At 46.2% G+C, this 19,960-nt stretch overlaps 1 protein-coding gene across 4 annotated transcripts in view; it reads right to left on the bottom strand.

The window, feature by feature from the left end:
- Positions 1–19,960, bottom strand: part of LOC144499841 (CRACD-like protein) — a 200,891-nt gene that overhangs the window by 72,331 nt on the left and 108,600 nt on the right. For all 4 annotated transcript variants that reach the window (XM_078222377.1, XM_078222375.1, XM_078222376.1 and 1 more), the window contains exons 2-3: positions 5,286–5,362; positions 631–793 (exon numbers count right to left, since the gene is read on the bottom strand). In XM_078222377.1, the coding sequence (XP_078078503.1) occupies positions 631–793; positions 5,286–5,349 (227 nt within the window). In that variant the 5' untranslated portion in view covers positions 5,350–5,362. The remainder of the gene's footprint in view (positions 1–630; positions 794–5,285; positions 5,363–19,960) is intronic.

Genomic DNA, 19,960 nt, shown 5'->3' with positions numbered 1-19,960 from the left:
CCCGTCAGGAAAATAACATGTTTCGTGTTTTTTTGAAAATATGCAAATCATTTTCACACTTTAAAGTAATTGGCCTGGTCTTCTGTGACATGGCGATGATAAATACTGCTAATTGAGCAGATGTTACTGGAAAAAATGTTCCTCAGAATCCACTTACAACCCACCATGTTGGTTAGCGGGCACGGTAACAGATGCTTTATCCTGTCGGTTTTCCCTTACCTTTCAATAAATTAGTTTAGTTTCAGTTTATCTATTCGTGTCACAAGTAGGCTTACCTTAACACTGCAATGAAGTTACTGTGAAAATTCCCTGGTCGCCACACTCGGGTACACTGAGGGAGAATTTAGCGTGGCCAATGCACCTAACCAGCATGCCTTTCGGACCGTGGGAGGAAGCACCTGGAGGAAACCCATGCAGATACGGGGAGAACGCGCAGACTCCGCACAGTCAGTGACCCGAGCCGGGAATCGAACCCGGGTCCCTGGTGCTGTGGGGCAGCAGTGCTAACCACTGTGGGCCACACATAATAAAAGTGAGCTATGGAAATTATTTACTGCTGGGGTAAAACTCACAAGCACGGGTAATGAAGGTTTGCTCTAGTTCACAAGCATTATGTTTAAAGCCTCCTACCCCTGATCACACTCAAGTTCTGGAATGCAAGACTCTGGACCCGTGACATCGCTCGTGGACTGACTCTGCTTCAGACTGCTCTTTGCCGCGTTGACTATGAACTCCTTCTTTTTCTTCTTCACAAATAGCTTCTTGAAGGATTTGAATTTTGACTTCTTCTTTCCTGGAAAGTTCCAAAGCAATGTCACAGAAGAAGGATCTTACAAAGACAACAAAAAAAAACCACCAGCAAAGCCCAGCTGGTCACTCAGGAGTGAAAGAGAAAGACAGGCTAACACCATGGATGTGTATTTTGCACAAGACCCGCAAACCCTGAGGCTGGGATTTTGAGGTCCCGCCAGTTGTGGGCGGGATGGAAAATTTGACAGATCAGCAAAAGGGTCCGCTGACTTTGGGCGAGCATTTCAGGTCCCGTGGTGGGTAGGACTGGAAAATCCCACCCTGATTCTTCATCAGTTAATAAACATGAGCCTGGACTTTCCAGGTGCTCATCCCCAATCAAGTGCCATTTTATTCCCCTATGTGTGTTGATTGGCATCAGGTGGGACTTCAGTCCATCATGGAGAGAAATTCTTGCCTTGGAGAGCTGGAACCATAGAATCCACAGAATCCCTACAGTGCAGAAGGAGGCTATTCGGCCCATTGAGTTTGCACCAACTCTCCAAAACAGCATCTTACACAGACCATCACCCCCCCCCCCCCCCCCATCCCCATAACCCCGCGCATTTACCATGGCCAATCATCTAACCAAAACATCTTTGGACACCAAGGGGCAATTTAACACGGCCAATCCACCTAACCTACACATCTTTGGACACTAAGGGCAATTTAGCATGATCAATCCCCCTAACCTACACATCTTTGGATACTAAGGGCAATTTAGCATGATCAATCCCCCTAACCTACACATCTTTGGACACTAAGGGGCAATTTAGCATGGCCAATCCCCCTAACCTAGACATTTTTGGACCCTAAGGGGCAATTTAGCATGCCCACTTTCCCTAACCTACACATCTTTGGACACTAAGGGGCAATTTAGCATGGCCAATCCATCTGACCTGAACATCTTTGGACTGTGGGAGGAAACCTGAGCACCTGGAGGAAATCCACGCAGACACGGGGAGAACCTACATACTTCACACAGACAGTCAGCCGAGGCCGGGATTGAACCCGAGTCCCTGGCGCTGTGAGACAGCAGTGCTAAACACTGCCACCGTGCCACCACCGGCGGAAAGTCCCACCTTGGGGAGCTTCCGGCCAATTCGATGGCTGAAAGCTCTATAATCCCAGTAGTGCCAGGTTCAGGCGCTGGCCGCTGCTGGGACTACGGGCAGAATCCGAAGAGGAAGACATTTTTGAGCTGCCAGCCAATCACATTGAAGCATCACTTCCTCACATTGGAATGCGAACCCCTTTGAGATGAAAGCCAGCGTTCCACTGACCTTTCCAATTATCTCTGTAACTGTGCCTCAGTTGGCCCACTTCAGACGTGTGGTGTTCAAATATAATTATAAGAAAAATGACAAGGCATGAGATAGAAATTAATGTACACAAATAAATATTAATTTTATAATTTAATACATTATGTATTCTTTCATAAACATGAATTGCTTTTGGGAAAGTGCAAAAATTAAACAGCACAAAGCACTGAGGTGATCCCAAAATCCCTATCCAATCTGGATAATGAATCTGTAATTATACTGTAATTTAATTAAATGCTGGGATGCAAAGATAGCCCAACTGCTATACCATCTTAGGGCTGCAGGCATTGTTGGCACAGAGCTACACACAAAGTACAAAGAAAAAACATTTAATGATACATCTTACGCTACAATAATGGGCCTGTTCCTGTTGTGGTCCCATTCTTTAAAGAGGTGCTACCTAGCCTTACAGTGATCTTGTAGTACTGCATTTATTGCCCAGCCTAGTTACCCGCACTAAGATTGTAGTGGCTCACAACGGCGTGTGATTTGGAGGGAAATTTGGAGTTGATGTTCCCATGCAACTGTTGCCCTTGTCCTTTTAGGCACTTGGTGGACATCGTGGGTTTGGGGGAACCTTACTGCAGGAGCTTTGTCCACTCGCTGCAGTGTATCTTATGGATAGTACACATGGAATGCACACGTTCTTCACTTTGACTTGGGGCGGCACAGTGGCACAGTGGTTAGCACTGCTGTCTCACAGCTCCAGGGACACGGGTTCGATTCCCGGCTTAGGGTGACTGACTGTGTGGAGTTTGCAAGTTTGTCTGAGTTTCCTCCGGGTTCTCCGGTTTCCTTCCACAGTCCAAAGATGGGCAGGTTAGGTGGATCGGCCATGCTAAATTCCCCTTAGTGTCCCAAGGTGTGTAGGTTAAATGGATTAGCTATCGTAAATCTGTGGGGTTATGGGGGTAGGGCTCGGAAGACGGTCTGGGTAAGATACTCTGTCAGAGAGTCGGTGCTGCATTGATGGACCGAATGGCCTCTTCTGCACTGTAGTGATCTATGATATACCAAGGATCTTTAGCTGGATATTGTGCTCTTTTACAACATTTACAATATCATCGCAAAATAACAGAAAAACACCTTTCTCTCTGACGTCTCCCCTTAGCTGAATTTAATTGTTTTTTTCCCCAATCTTCAATTATGATTCTATAAATATCAGCATTTATAATCTTAAGACAGCGTGCATAACTTGAATGAACACACAATAGGATGCAAATAATTTGTGTTATAATTAATGTTCAAATGCATTTGTGCAGCATTGTTCAATCCATTATCTTACCAGGGTAGTTCATCTGTTTATTGTAGCCAGGCTAATATTACCAATAATTACTGATTTAATGGCTCAGATTTTGTGGTAAGATGAACATTGAGGCTATTAATGCTCACTGGTATTAAGGAGCGAATTGGAAAGTGCTTCCAGCCTCTGCGCATGCAATTAAAATGGAAATCAGGAAGTTGTTGTCTGATTTGCTCTGCTCCTCCACAAGCTTTCCACCCCCATCCCCCCCCCCCCCCCCCCCCCCCCCCCGCCCCTCCCCACACTAACACCTCGCTGAGAGATTCTGCATTCCAACATAAGAAGGGCATGAAGTTGTGGTACCAATCCCCTAGATACGCTTTAACACCAGCAAAATAATTTTGGCTTGTCCTTTCAAATGTACGTTAATTTTTAACTGTGTAATCCATAGAATCCCTACAGTGCAGAAGAGACCATTCGGCTCATCGAGTCTGCACCGGCCACAATCCCACACAGGCCCTATTCCCGTAAACCCACATATTTATCCTGTTAATCCCCCTGACATAGGGTCAATTTAGCATGGCCAATTAAGCTAACCCGCACATCTTTGGACTGTGAGAGGAAACTGGAGCGCCTGGAGGAAACCCACGCAGACATGGGTAGAACGTGCAAATTCCACACAGACAGTGAACCCCGTCCCTGGCGCTGTGAGATAGCAGTGCTAACCACCGTGCCACCCTAGTCAGCCTCGATTGCCACCAAACAACCAACCTGGCACAGGAAATTTACAAGTGTAGGGTCTCATTTCTTCAGATTTTATCGTTGGAGATTTTTAACTCATAAATCTTTCCCTTCCTTAATCCCGTTTTTCTCCCTCTCCTCATTTCATTTTCTGTACATAATTTGACATTGAATTCGATATTCTAATTGACAGTTCCTAGTTTAGATTCTAGTGTTGCAATAAGGGTTCTTCATTCCCAATGGCTGAGGAGATATAGGGCTATATTTTCACAACGACAGTGAGCCTTTCTGTCATTGCAAAGATGGTAGAGGCTGAAATCCAACAACCAGTTTGCAGTACTTTATTTAAGCTGGGCCCTTACCTCTGCCCATGGTGGATGCTGGGTAAGTTGGCATGGAGGGTGAAAGGTCAAAAGGGTGTAAGGGCAAAGGGTGTTGGCATTGCATGAGTTGGCACTAAGTTCATGGGGCTAAAAAGGGCTATGGATGGAGGGTGGGTAGAGGACATAGGTTGGCATGGAGGGCATGGGGGGGCATGGCTGGAGGGGCATAGATAGACATAGAAGGTATGGGGGAGGCATGAGGGATGGGTGGAGTAGCATGGGATAGAGCATGGCAAGTGAGTGTGAGAGGAGAGGGTGAGGGAGTGTGAGGGATGAGGGCTGTTTTAATGCTTCTTTGAAAATACCTTTGATAAAGTGCCAGCACCAAGTCAGGCCTCCTGCCAGGCCGCACCCAGTGGCTGTGGCACTTATTCCTGGGTTGCCCAGCCGCATTCCCAGTGAACCCGGCCAGCCCAGAACAAAAATCCCAACTTCCCGGATAATTTTCCCTGGGTTGGTTTTGTGGAGTCGGGGAAGGTCCCCATCCTGCACTCCTGACCCGCGGGGGAACATTTAGGTCGTGATGTTGCTTGCCGAGATTCCACAGATCCGAGATCCATTGCGTGGACACCCATGCTGCTTTGACTGCCAGATAACCACAATTCACATTTCTAATAGCCCTCAGAAACCCAGGGGGCAAGCAGAATGGCGAGTGCTACCCATTCGCTAAAGACCTGAGTCAATATTTTGTTGAGTTCTCAGTTCTCATCAAAAATAACCCTTCATCACATCAAATCCCTCTCAATTAGAAAAGATGAACCCAAACGTTCCTCAACCTCTGCTGTAGATTAGGTGTAATCTATTTACCTGAACCTTCGTCACTGGGACCCTCAGCTTCATGTATCTTGCTGTCTATCAAACCAGTGGCCATGATAATGTTCTCACTGGAAAAGAAAGGTGCAGAGGATTTGTTAATCTTTCTGAATCGTATTATTTCAAGATCATAAGAAGCATGGAGAGAATCACAATTACTCCAGGATATTTACAACACATTTAGCTCTATAAAGGAGGTTTTCCACCTTTCCCATGTTTTCTAAGGATTGTGCCAGGATAGGCTTCCATGAAGAGCAGAGGCCCCTGGTACCTCACAGCCAAATTGCCATTCTTCATGGCGAGCTACCTGATCGAAAAGAGCACGGTTACGGTTTAATGAGAAATATTGATGAGATGTAAACTGCTCAGTGTGGTGACCAGAGCAACACCCCCACCGCATAGATAGACATGGAAAGGATTTGATCTTTGATCGTTGAAAATCTTCCAATGCCTCTACTTTCGCAGGAGGTTAAGCAAATTTGACATGTCCGCTACGACTCTCACCAACTTTTACAGATGCACCATAGAAAGTATTCTTTCTGATTGTAGCACAGCTTGATCTGGCTCCTGCTCTGCCCATAAGGAACTACAAAGGGTCAGGAATGAAGCCCAGTCCATCACTCAAATCAGCCTCCCATCCATTGACTCTGTCTACACTTCCCGCTGTCTCGGAAAAACAGCCAGCATAATCACGGACCCCATGCATCCCGGACATTCTCTCTTCCACCTTCTTCCATCGGGAAAAAAAGACAAAAGTCTGAGGTCATGTATCAACCGACTCAGGAATAGCTTCTTCCCTGCTGCCATCGGACTTTTGAATGGACCTATCTTGATTTCTCTCTACATCCTAGCTGTGACTGTAACACTACATTCTGCACTCTCTCCTTTCCTTCTCTATGAACAGTATGCTTTGTCTGTATGGTGTGCAAGAAGCAATATTTTTCATTGTATGTTAATACATGTGACAATAATAAATTAAATCAAATCAAACTTTGAGGGCAGTGGCGTTCGCGCACAATTGCAAATGTTTTGCTGCCACTGGTCACAGACACAGGATTAATGACCAGTATTTAAAATAAAGCTCAGCATTCTCGGTAACCCTTACTAACCAAACATTTCCACTGACAACCAACTTCTCCACTTCAAGTGAGCTCAGCGTGACCCTGTAAGTGACTGGCTCCAAATTAAACCCTACCCCTGTTGTTTCTGCAACAAATAGTTTTAACTTGCAGCGCACAAAAGTCTCTCTCGTGCTTGAAAAAGCTGCACCATCGGATTGCAATCGATGTGAGGAAGTGAGGAAGTTACACTCTGTCGAGGTGTTTAACCAGTTGCAGGTTAAGCAGATAACTGAAGGGAAGTTCTATGTAACTCATGCGTTTGAATTTGCTTCCTGCATGGACATATACATATACTTTAAAAAGTCTCAATGCTCACACATTACCTAATTTGACTCATCATGCAGATTGGCACAGTGGTTAGCACTGCTGCCTCACAGCGCCAGGGACCCGGGTTCGAATCCCGGCTTGGGTCACTGTCTGTGCACAGTCTGCACATTCTCCCCGTGTCTGCATGGGTTTCCTCCCCCAGTCTGAAAGATGTACTGGTTAAGTGCATTGGCCGTGCTAAATCCTCCCTCAGTGTACCCAAACAGGTGCCGGAGTGTGGCGACTTGAGGATTTTCACAGTAACTTCATTGCAGTGTTAATGCAAACCCACTTGTGACTAATAAATAAATACATTTTAAATAAATAAAACTTCAGCAAACTCCCAAATCATCTCTTCACATGGTGGGAGCAATCCTCACTCGAACATTCAAAGGTCCAAGCGACTGACACCCATGCAATTCCTGCGTTTTAATATTTTGTTTAACACATTGAAAGACTGTAAAGTATGTTGAAAGAACTGACCCAGTTAGTGCATCAAATGGAATTGGCGGGCTGGATTTTCACCATAAGAGAGAGACTCTAAATCATGGAGGAGATCCCAGGAATGGCCGGACATTCTAAGTCCCACATCGGAACAGGGCACGTTCCATTTTTGTGGGATCGGAAATGGATTTGAGTTGGGATTCACACATGGGCGGTTCGCAGAGGCATTTGGCCCTTTAATTCACCAGCTGCCTTCGCTGAATTGGGATTTTGGAAGGATAGGACTGTGCAGATTAGACCAGATAAGAGTAGGATTCATTTGAATAGCCAGGTTACCCTTTTGGAGAGGTGAAATACCCTTTGGATTTGGAAACACCTTTGGGAGAGGGAAAACACCCTTTAGGAGAGGGAAGGAACCCTTTGAGAAAGGTATGTCACCCTTTGGGATTGATAGAATTAAATACGATTATGCACTTTTTGTCCACAAACTCGCTGGAACTATCAAGCTGCCAAGGAACTGTCAAACTGGCAGGTGAGTGGCATGGGTGGGATAAGCGGAAAGGAAGGTGGCCAGCAGTTGGCATGAATTGGCACTAAGTTAGCATAAGGGCTATAAAGGGCCATGGGAATGTGGGGGGCATGGGTGGTATGAAGGGCCACGGGTGAGGGTGGAGGGTCATAGATTGGCATTGTGGAAATGAGGGCCTGTGGGTATAGAGGGGCATAAGGCAGCATTGGGGAATGAGGGGGTGGAAAGAAGGGTGTGGGTTGGCATAAAGGGGCAGAGGTCAACATGGAAGGGGCATAGAGAGTGTGTGAGTGAGGTGAGGGCTAGAGGGATGGTTTTCGATCTATTCTGTTTTTCAATTCAACAAAGTGCCAGAGCACAGAGGCAGGCCTTCCCCGCCCACCCGACCTCCATACCCAGCAGCCTCTGCGTTTGTTTCGGGGATGGCGAGCTGGATTGCCAATCCAGCCCCATCCTTCCACCCCCCTGACCCCCGACAACCCCAAAATCAACACTGCAGGAGAACAGTTTTAAAGATCGGGATCAGAGAGCTAGGAATTCTACTGTCACTGCACACCCAAACCCACAGCAAAGCCCTGGGCGGCACGGTGGCGCAGTGGTTAGCACTGCTGCCTCACAGCGCCAGGGACCTGGGTTGGGTCGCTGTCTGTGTGGAGTTTGCACGTTCTCCCCGTGTCTGCGCGGGTTTCCTCCGGGTTCCCCGGCTTCCTCCCACATTCTGAAAGACGTGCTGGTTAGGGTGCATTGACCCGAACATGCGCTGGACTGTGGCGACTAGGGGAGTGTCACAGTAACTTTAATTGCAGTGTTAATGTAAGCCTTACTTGTGACTAATAAATAAACTTTAAACTTTGGTGTCCTAGGATTGCTAAATCGGAACAAAACTAAACCTAATAAAGAGTGATCCAATGTAAACTGAGGAAAGTGGTGGCAAGAGGTTTCTGCCGTGGATTTTGTGCCTTACCAGCTCATTAAAGACCAACATAAATTTCATTGTCATCACACTGTTGCTCTGTTGTGGAAACACCACAGGCTGCGACATGCATGATGTCCAAACTGACCGGCGATCCGCTGCGTTCTCAGCCACTTCCTGATGACTTATTTCGGTGACAAGAATCAGAACCTTTAATCTCTGAGATCTGAGTTTAAACGCAACTTGGTATTGAAATGAATCTCACGAGAGCGGAAGGTAAAGACAAAACGCTGCCCTCTCTGTTACTGTGACTCACTCAGTCCTGAGCTTAGTGCATTTAAACATTTTCAACAAACATTTGCAAATCAGCTGTAAGTAATCAGTCGTGCAGAGTGTGGCTTTTGCAAACAGTTTATGGCTACATTTTTGTGCTGTGGTATTTGTTTACTTCAGTGATTTAAAAAGTTATTGGTCTAATTAGAACACAGGCCATCTGGACTACATTTCATTTGCTTAAGTTCTATGAATAGACCAACAGCAATCCTCTAAGTCTAGAATAAGATAGAACACTTTCCATGTTTGGCCTCTTAACTATTCCCAATTTGGGAAATTCTCTTCAAAATGAGGAACATATTGGAAAGAGCCTGTCTTAACAGTTTCCATTTACTCCCAAATCTCCATTTGTCATTCACAACACCACAAACCTGTCTTTTTCCAGTTACAGCTGACGGATGACCTGCAGTGTAATTCTAGAACTTTCTCTTTTTAGTTCAGATTTCCAGCATGAACCGTCTTTCCTTTTGATTCGACTCTCAGTCTTTCTCAACGCTGGTTTCTCCCTCTGACTCGAGGGGACCAATGACTTTGGCTGGATTTTGCGGCCCTCCACTCGCGGGCTGGGAGGTGGGCTTGTAAAATGCAGCGAGTGGTCTGTCCGCCATGATTCCTGCCCGCCCCCATCTCCTATTGTACGGGCAGCGGTGGAGGAGTTGGACAGCCTGCTCGCCCGTGGAGGCCTAACTAAGGGCCTCATCCTGCCCCCGCCACTTTTCTTTTAGCTGCAGCAGAAACAGGCCCAGGCAAAGCGGGTAGGCCAGTGGCTTTTACAAGATATGCTGGTGTCAGGCAGGAAGGTGAGGGGGGGGGGGGGGGGGGGGGGTGGTCCTCCTTTGGAGGGAGGAGCAAGATAATGACCAGACAATAAGTTTTATTGATTTTGAATGAGAGATTAATGTCGGCCAGGGTCCCAACAGGAGGGGAGAATATTGAGTAGACTAGGAATATATTCCCTCGAATATATTCCCTAGTGTGGTCATCTGGGCATCAAGGCTATGGGATGACACACCGCAGAGGAAACTGGAAATGCTACTCTAGTTGACTACAGATTACAAGAGGAACCATCAGCTTTGAGAAAATCTTGAAGAATTTACCTGATGGAATTTGAAATATTGATGCATAACCGAGCGAATAGTATGTGAACGGTTTCATTATGATCATGGCTGATCTTCAAATTCAATATCTTGATCCCCCCTTCCTCCCATATCCCTTGGTCCCTTTAACCCCAAGAGCTTGATATAGTTTTTTTGTGAAATCAGACAATGTTTTGGCCTCAACTACATTCTGTGGGAGTGAATTCCACATATTCACCACCCTCTGGGTGAAGAAATTTCTCCTCACCTCAGTTCTGAAAGGTTTACCTCTTGTCCTCAAACTATGATCCCTAGTTCTGGACTCCCTCACCATTGGGAACATTCTTTCTGAATCTACCCTGTCTAACCCTGTTAGAATTTTATAAGTTTCTATGAGATCCCCTCTCACTCTTCTAAACTCCAGTGAATATAATCCTAACTGACCTTGTCTCTCCTCATATGACAGTCCTGCCATCCCAGGAATCAGCCTGGTAAACCTTCACTGTACTCCCTCTATAGCAAGGACATCCTTCTTCAGGTAAGGACATCAAAACTGCACTCAATACTCCAGGTATAGTGTTTTATCTTGCAGAATGAAGAACCTATTGCATGTTACATTGAGTGTGCTAAATTAGCTGTGATTTTCTGGCCCTGGAGTGCCCACCTTGAGTGATTCAGCAGCCTAGCCAAAGATCCATTGACTTTCGGCGAGAGCAGACAATTCTGGTGATGGGCGGGACCCAAATGCCGTGATTTTGCGCCCACGAGTGCAAACAGTGACTTGTGTACAAAATCTCTCGAGACTCGGAAAATGAGAATCTCGTTGGCAGGATCTAGTTTTCTGATTTTTCCCGTCCCGTGCAGCACGGTGGCACAGTGGTTAGCACCGCAGCCTCACAGCGCCAGGGACCCAAGTTCAATTCCCGCTTGGGTCACTGTCTCTGTGGAGTTTGCACATTCTCCCTGTGTCTGTGTGGGTTATCTCTGGGTGCTCTGGTTTCCTCCCACAGTCCAAAGATGTGTGGTTAAGGTGGATTGGCCATGCTATATTCTCCCTCAGTGTACCCGAACAGGCGCCGGAGTGTGGCGATGACGGGGTTTTCACAGTAAATTCATTGCAGTGTTAATGTAAGCCTACTTGTGACTGATAAATAAATGTTACTTTACATATTGTCCCCCCACATTTGGAATTCTCCTCTCATCGATGTGACATCACGTCTGCGAGATTTACAACTGCTTTTCACAAATGGGAACCAGGTGAAGGGAACCCACCGGGGGGGGGTGTACAAGTAAATATAGCCCCAGGTGGAGAGGGGCATGGTCGGGCAGTACCTTGGCACTGCCCCGGCAGGGACAGAACTGGGGTCAGTGCCGGGTGGGGCCCCACTGGGGTTTCCCTTTCTCTACGGGAGGGGGGCGTATTCTTTTTAATTGCAGATCAGGGCGCCCTAGAGCAGGTGTTGCGGGCTCTGTTAGGCCCCACCCACCAACGTGACGGCGTGGGCCATGCCAGGAGGATTCTTCCGCACAGAGTGCCGCAAAATGAGGTGAGAGAAGTCGGCGTTGCAGCCTGCGAGCTGCACACCTGTTTTCACACCTCAGCCAGCACCGTGCAAAAAACGGAAAATTCCGCCTATTGTCTTCGCGAACGTTGTTTAGCTTTATTTTCAGATGTTGGGCTTGACATTAAATGGAGTCAGAATGCAGCACTTTCACCCTTTAATACTGCAAGAATAATGAGTTTTAAAAAATATATATTTTGCCACTCTGAAATGTTTTTGGGTGATGACATATCAAACAGCAGAACAGGCTTGAGGGAAATGATGGCGCACTCCTGGTGTTCTGATCAAAGTTCCCCTCTGCTGCCTCACAGCGCTAGGGATCCAGGTTCGATTCCAGCCTCGGTTTGTGTGGAGTTTGCACATTCTTTCCGTGTCCGTGTGGGCTTCCTCTGGGTACTCCGGTTTCTTCCCACGGTTCGAAGGTGCACAGGTTAGGTGGATTGGCCGTGTTAAATTGCCCTTTAGTGTCTCAAAATGTGTAGATTACATGGATTAGCCATGGGAAATGTGTGAGGTTACAGGAGAGGGGGAGAGGGCCTGGGGTAAGAGAGGGCTGGTGCAGACTTGATAGGATGAATGGCCTTCTTCTGTACTCTGGGAATTCTACTCCCCTTCAAAATTATGTTATGAAATCTTTTACATTCACCTAAGAGGATAGATGATGCCTCAACTCAACTGAGTGATTCCCGAGAGTGCAGCATTCCCTCGGAATGGCAACAAATTTCAGCCTAGATTATGTGCTCAAAATCTCTGGAATAAGTTCATAAATTGATAAGATATAGGAGCAGAATCAGGCCATTTGGCCCAGCAAGTCTGCTCTGCCATTCGATCATGGCTGATATGCTTCTCATCCTCATTTTCCTGCCTTCTCCCCGTAACCCTTCAACCCATTAAAAATCTGTCTAACTCCTTCTTAAATTTACTCACTGTCCCAGCATCCACCACACCTTGGGTAGCAAATTCCACTGACAAAACCCTTTGAGAGATGTAGTTTCTCCTCAACTCTGTTTTAAATTTGCGATCCCTTATCCTAAAACTATGGCCTCTCGTCGTAGAATGCCCCATAAGAGGAAACATCCGCTCCACGTTTACTTTATCCATACCTTTTATCATCCTCTATACCTCAATTTGATCTCCCCTCATTCTTCTCAATTCCACAGAGTATAGGTCTAAACTATTCAATCTCTCTTCATACGACAAACCCCTCATCTCTGGAATCAATCCAGTGAACCTCCTCTGAACTGCCTCCAATGCCACTGCATCTTTCCTCAAATATGGGGACCAAAACTGTGCACAATACTCCAGGTGCGGCCTCATCAATGGGACTGTGAACCCACAACCTTTGACCTAGGAGTGAGAGCCCCTAATAATTGAGCCACGGCAGGGGGTATTTCACATGGCAGTTCACTATAGAAGTGGCCAAAACAATTGCACCTGTAAAGGAAAGTATCTGCAAAGTGGGCGCCACTTGTTTGTGAAGGAGGTTTTCGAATTTCTTCCGAGGGAAAACAGTATCAGGATTGTAGAAGGCTTGTTGAGTAATGTAATCAAATTGGTATTCATTCAGCTAATTGGATGGTTGTACATATAAACACCATTCTATTACAGGTCTCACCCTTACCAATTCCACTGTCGATGTGGAATGTAATTTAGACATTATCCCTAAGCTTGGTGTAATTTGCTCAATTGGATTTAATTACCGAATGACCAAAGCACTAATTTAAACATTTATTACGCGAGGATTTGATTAAGTTACACCAACTAGCAATTCTGTGCAAAAATGAAATATTGGGGGCAATTCAGCCAGGCCTCTGCGCTGCTTTTGTAGCGCAGTGGGTCGGGAGACTCAAGCGGAGGGCGTTTCGCGGGCTCCCCGCTGGGCGATGTCCGCACAGCAGCCGGATTCAGCTCTGCGCCGATTTCTAGCGCGGAGCTGTATAAATTATGTAAAATGCGCATTTAAATCTCTTTTAACTGTCATTACCGGGCCCGGGACTGAAGTCTCCTGGCCCGCTAGTGGTTCACTCCAGCAGCAGATGCAGCAAGCAATAAGGAAGACAAATGGTATTGTTGGCCTTCATCACTCGGGGATTTGAGTACAGAAATGTCTCACTGTAATTATATAGTCTTACCGGAGGAAGGATGTACTTGCCAAGGAGGAGTGCAATGGAAGTTTACCAGACTAATCGCTGGGATGGTGGGATAGCCTTTTGTGGATAGATCGTGGAAACTAGGTTTGTATTCTCCAGAGTTTCGAAGGACGAGAGGTGATCGGCCTGAAACTTACAAAACTCCTACAGGACGTGACAGGGGGATGTGGATAGGATGTTTCTCTGGCTGGTGAGTCTAGAACAAGGGAACAGTTTCATGACACGGGGTATGCCATTAGTAGGAAGAGGTGACAGAGGTGGGGAGGGGTGATTAGCGGACTTTCCCACCATATCGTTCCTCCCCCCACGCTTGGAATTGGGGCAGTACGGTGGCACAGGGGTGGCACAGGGGTGACACAGTGGCACAGTGGTTAGCACTGTTGTCTCTCAGCTCCAGGGACCTGGGTTTGATTCCCGGCTTGGGTCTCTGTCTGTGTGGAGTTTGCACATTCTCCCCGCATCTGCGTGGGTTTCCTCCGGGTGCTCCAGTTTTCTCCCAAAGTCCAAAGATGTGCAGGTTAGGTTGATTGGTCATGCTAAATTGTCTCAGTGTCCTGGGATGCGTAGGTTAGCAGGATAAGTGGGGTAAATATGTGGGGTCATGGAAATCGGGTTTGGGTGGGATTGTGATTGGTGCAGACTTGATGGGCCAAATGGCCTCCTTCTGCTCTGTAGGGATTCTATGGTTTCCATGAATTCTCTCCCTCACCGAGGTGTGAGGCCAAACAGGACTCTGTGACTCTATGATGATAGGAATTGTATATTTGAAGCACTCATCTTTCGGAGGCCAGTGTACACCAGTGAAGATGGGCTTGATGGTTGGAATGGGATTGGGTGAGATTATGGACAGCAAAACATTGGATTTGCTGGAGATTTTAGAGGATGAAGTATTGGAGGATTGCCTGAAGAGCAAGGAGTGAGAGAGGTGTGGATGAAGGTTTCAGCAGCAGATGGGCTGAGGCAGGGGCAGAATTGGGTGACTCTTATGGAGGTGGAAGTATGTGGTCCCTGTGTGGGAGAGGATGGGGAAGTCATAGGAACATAGGAATTAGGAGCAGAAGTAGGCAATTCAGCTCTTTGAGCTTGTTCCGCCGTTCAATTAGATCATGGCTGATCTCTCCCTGGTCTCAAATCCACCTCCCCACCTGTTCCCATATCGCTTTAATCCATTTTTAAAATCAGAAATATATCTAACTCTTTCTTGAAACCATTCAACGATTCAGACTCCACCGCGCTATGGGGCAGCGAGTTCCACAAATTCACCGTCATCGGTGAGAAGTAGTTCCTCCTCATCTCAGTTTTAAATCTACTGCCTCTCAACCTATACCTGTGATCTCTTGTCTAGATTGCCCCACAAGAGGAAACATTTGGTCTACATTTACTCTATGTAAGAGGGAGTCTAGAATAATTTGGGATTAAAAGGTTAACAGATCAGGGTAGATTAGATCAGGGTGAATAGAGTATAGAAAAGTCATAAAGTGCCTGGAACATAGTTTACAAAGGTACTGTTTACATAGAGACACATATGACCACTATTAGAGAATTTAGACATGTGTATTTTTGAAAACATACTATATTCTGTTTTAAAAGCATACACCTTGGCTAATGACACTATGCTCTAAGGCAGCGGTCTCCGAACCCCGATCCGGATGCGGCCCGCTGTGGGCCGGATGTGGCCCGCGGGCCGTAGTTTGGAGACCCCTGCTCTAAGGCATAATGGGATGTAGTCAAGTAAAAAAAAAACACATTCCTCAGAACAATGCAGCTACTAAGCAAAGGGAAGAGCAATTCTTATCAGTGTCTCTAGATGGACCTAATGAATAGAATATTCACTAGCCAAGGACAATGCCAGAGATCCCAGACAGTTAAATGAACAGGACATACATTACACCAAATAAGAAGGTCTGGGAAGAGAGTCAGGTGACTGTGAGAAAGACTTTCAACTCATGCGAACTCATGTAGTCCCATGCTGTCAGAGGGTACATGTTATTGGTCAAGGTAAATAATCAATTCTAATAATGATTGGCTCATACCTGGCTGGGGTGAGCAAGGGGTGGGCAAATTACTTTCGAAAATTGTATAATTGTGATACCGAGAGTGATGTAGTTTCAGAGTGATTTGGAACTGCCCCAAATCTTTCTACCTGGAACATTGATCCAGCTTGGAAAATAAAGAAACTTTAACCAGAGTACTGTCTCCGCGAGTCTTTGTGTTAGCTGAGCCATAATTAAGTGAAAGCCAGCATAATACATAGTCTCTGAAAAACGCTCCTACGCTCTATCAATCCCTTTTAAAATTTTATATACCTCGATCAAATCCCCTCTCATCCTTCTAAACTCCAGTGAGTATAAGCCCTAACTGTTTAATCTGTCCACATACGTCAACCCTTTCATCCCTGGAATCAATCTGGTGAACCTCCTCTGAACTGCCTCCAGTGCCACTACATCCTTCCTTAAAAAAGGAGACCAAAATTGGACACAATACTCCAGATGCGGTCTCACTAATACTCTAGACAATTGTAACTACACTTCTATAGTTTTATACTCGATTCCTTTTGCAATCAATGCTAACATTCCAATTGCCTATTTTATTACATTGCATACCGACTTTCTGTGACTCATGAACAAAGACACTCTGCTCAGATGCATTTTGAATCTGCTTTCCATTTAGATAATAATTTGCCTTTCTATTTTTTCAGCCAAAATGGATACCTCACCTCCACATTAAACTCCATCTGCCAAATTTTGGCCCATTCTCCTAGCTATCTACATCCATGTGTAAAATCTTTATCACCTCTTCACTACCTGCTTTCCCACCTATTTTAGTATCATCCTCAAATTTTTCTGTGTTACCCTCTGTCCCTGCTTGCAGATCATTTTTATACATTGTTAACAGTTGAGGTCCGAGGACTGACCCCCGCGGCACCCCGCTAGTTACATTTTGCCAGCCAGGGAAGGACCCATTTATCCCGACCCTTTGTTTTCTGTCAGTCAGCCAATCCTCAACCTAACCTCATACTTTATCCCCAATACCCTGCGATCCCACCTTCTGGATCGGTCTTTTATGCGGCACCTTGTCAAATGCCTTCAGGAAGTCTACATATACCACATCCACAGGTTCCCCACTATCCACCTTGCTGGCTATGTCCTCAATGAACTCAGGCAAGTTTGTCAAGCATGACTTTCCCTTCATAAAACAATGCTGACAATGGTGGATTGAGCTTTGTCTTTCCAAATGTTCAGTCATCTTCTCCTTATGATCCTGGAATTGGACTGTTAAATATTGCTGAATGCTACAAGCAAACATCAACATTGTAACTTCACAACCGAAGTGGCGGGTCCCTTTAAGAGGCGAGGTTTTGGAGGATCATGTGATCTGTTTGGCCAATCAGGCTGAAGCACGGATCCTGGGTCTGGGTGCGGGCTCTCCCAGGCAGTCTGGAGACGAAGGCTGGGACCTTCCCACCATTCACACTGGGGGGATTTTCCCATCCTGCCTCAGTGAACGGAGATTTGGCTGGCCGCCTAATTTTCCGACTTCACTACAGCGGGAGCTTGGCATGAACGGCTGGTAGGATTGTGCCCGAATAATCGATAGCATCCTTCTCACTCTCGCTCTGTAAACAGTTATTCCTCTGAATAAATAGTTCTTACTCTCTTTGTGATCTCCACTCTTTCCAAGACCTTGCAGCAGCATAACACCTAAAGCAATCTAGTGCATCCGGTTTAAATTACAATGTATTCATCCAAGGCCACAATTAGGCCAGCAATAAGTGTACACGGTGAACACAGAAAAACAACTTCTTGAATGGCTGCAGTCCTTGATTTGACTGTGTTTTCACAAAGGCAGTTTGATAAGAAACTCGAGGACATTGATCTGGCTACATTAAAGGCACAATGATATCTACCCAGGAAGTGGCTCTACATTTTAAAAGTTACACACTCAGGGACAAGTGTATAACTTGGGACTGATACATCTCCCCTGAAACATGTTATCTTACACCTCGGAGCAAACATCGGGTGCAGTTCCTTGGGCGAGGGACTTGGTTCTCCTTTTGGGAATTTCACATGGGATGTGTGTGAGGTCCTGGGTTCAGACCCCGACAGGCCCTGCCTTTTATGGGCAAGAGCTCCGCCCAACAAAATGAGACATGGGCCAGAATTTTACATTGATCAGCCTGACATCATTGTGGTTATGTGCGACATTACGGTCGGCAGGTGTGTACAGGAATCTGATGCACGCCCAAAGACAATTAAGAGAGCAATTAAGCCCATTAAGGGAGAGACTGTCAGCGATTTTACTTGCTTTGCAGTAGGCAGATCATAAAGGTCAATTGGCCTTCACATTTTCACTGCAACCTCGGCTAAGGGGGGGGGATGAAAAGCCCAGGAGTGAAACTGAATGACAAAATATGTTTGGGGACTGAGGCTTTTTTGAGTTCTGCTGTCAGGTGATTGGATGTGCTGCATAGACACAATATGCTGCGTTCAAAGAACAGTACAGCACAGGAACAGGCCCTTCGGCCCATCAAGCCTGTGCCGCCACATGACGCCTTTCTAAATTAAAACCCTTTTTGCCTCCAAGTGGTCCTTATCCCTCTATTCCCTGTCTATTCATGCATCTGTCAAGATGCCTTTTAAATATTGCTGTTGTATCTGTTTCTACCCCCTCCTCTGGCAGTGCATTCCAGGCCCTCACCAACCTCTGTTTAAAAAACAAACTTGCTTCTCACCTCTCCTTTAAACATTCCCCCTTTTACCTTAAACCTACGTCTCCTAGTAATTGACATTTCTACCCTGGGAAAAAGACTCTGACTATCCATTCTACCCATGCCTCTCATCATTTTGTAAACTTCTATCAGGTCGTCCCTCAGCCTCCAACGTTCAACTGAAAACAAATTAAGTTTGTCCAATCTCTCCTGATAGCTAATACCCTCCAAACCAGGCAACATCCTGTGCCCTCTCCAAAGCCTCCACATTCTTCTGGTAGTTTGGCGACCAGAACTGTATGTTCTATTCCAAATGTGTCCTAACTAAAGTTCTATACAGTTGCAACATGACTTGCCAATTTTTATTCTCTATGTCCCGACCGATGTAGGCAAGCATTCCATATGCCTTGTTGATCACATATCCACTTGTGTTGCCCTATGCCTGTTCATTGTATTTAATTGTACAGGTCTCCAGCTCCCTGTGCCACTCTACACCAGCTGTCTGCCTTCGAGAAGCACCCATTTGTACCCAAACTTTTCTTGGCTCCTGCTCTTTTCTCAAACCCCCCAAGCACCGCCGAACCTTTCTCTGCACACCTTTCACACTGGCTGCCGATTAATTGCCCAGTCAGCGTGAAATTGCGGTTGGGGTCCTATCTCAGCCGGGAGCGCATATCGCATCCACTTCCCAGCCCGCCAATCACTTGGGCCCAACGAACGTGAGATTCAGGCCATGGACAACTGAAGAGGGAGGGAGGATCAACATTAGAAGAATCTGCGTACAAAAATGAAAAGATAAAAATAGCACAGGTCACGATGAATGGAAAAGATGCAAAAAACAGTACAGGGCAGGAAAAACAGATAGCGCTAGAAAAATGAGAATAAAAGAAGCTTGCAAAGGATATAAAAACAAACATTTAAAAAATTGCAATTATATTAGGAAAAATAATGTCTCAGACCTTTAGAAAATTACCATTGTTTTACTGTAAACAGAAATGAAGGAATGACAGACAAGCTGAATAATTTAGGGTGGCACGGTGGCACAGTGGTTAGCACTGCTGCCTCACAGCGCCAGGGACCCAGATTCAATTCCCACCTCGGGTCACTGTCTGTGTGGAGTCTGCACATTCTCCCCATGTCCTACGGGTGTTCTGGTTTCCTCCCACAGTCCAAAGATGTGCAGGTTAGGTGGATTAGCCGTGCTAAATTGCCCCTTAGAGTCCCAAGATGTGTAGGTTAGGGCAATTGGCAGGGTTTGGGTTACGGAGATAGGGTGGGATGGGATGGGTGGGATGCTCTATCGTTACGGAGATAGGGCCTGGGTGGGGTGCTCTATCGTTACGGAGATAGGGCCTGGGTGGGATGCTCTATCGTTACGGAGATAGGGCCTGGGTGGGGTGCTCTATCGGAGAGTCGGTGCAGACTCAATGGGCCGGATGGCCTCCTTCTTCACTGTAGGGATTCTATGAGTTATTGTGCATCTGTATTTACAGTAGAGGAAGACGTCGGTACGTCAGACCAATAACA

Source organism: Mustelus asterias, chromosome 10 (assembly GCF_964213995.1).
Source record: "Mustelus asterias chromosome 10, sMusAst1.hap1.1, whole genome shotgun sequence".
In the NCBI taxonomy this organism is placed as follows: domain Eukaryota; kingdom Metazoa; phylum Chordata; class Chondrichthyes; order Carcharhiniformes; family Triakidae; genus Mustelus; species Mustelus asterias.
The sequence above is the reverse complement of the archived record's forward strand: the minus strand, read 5'-3'. Positions and strand labels throughout refer to the sequence as shown.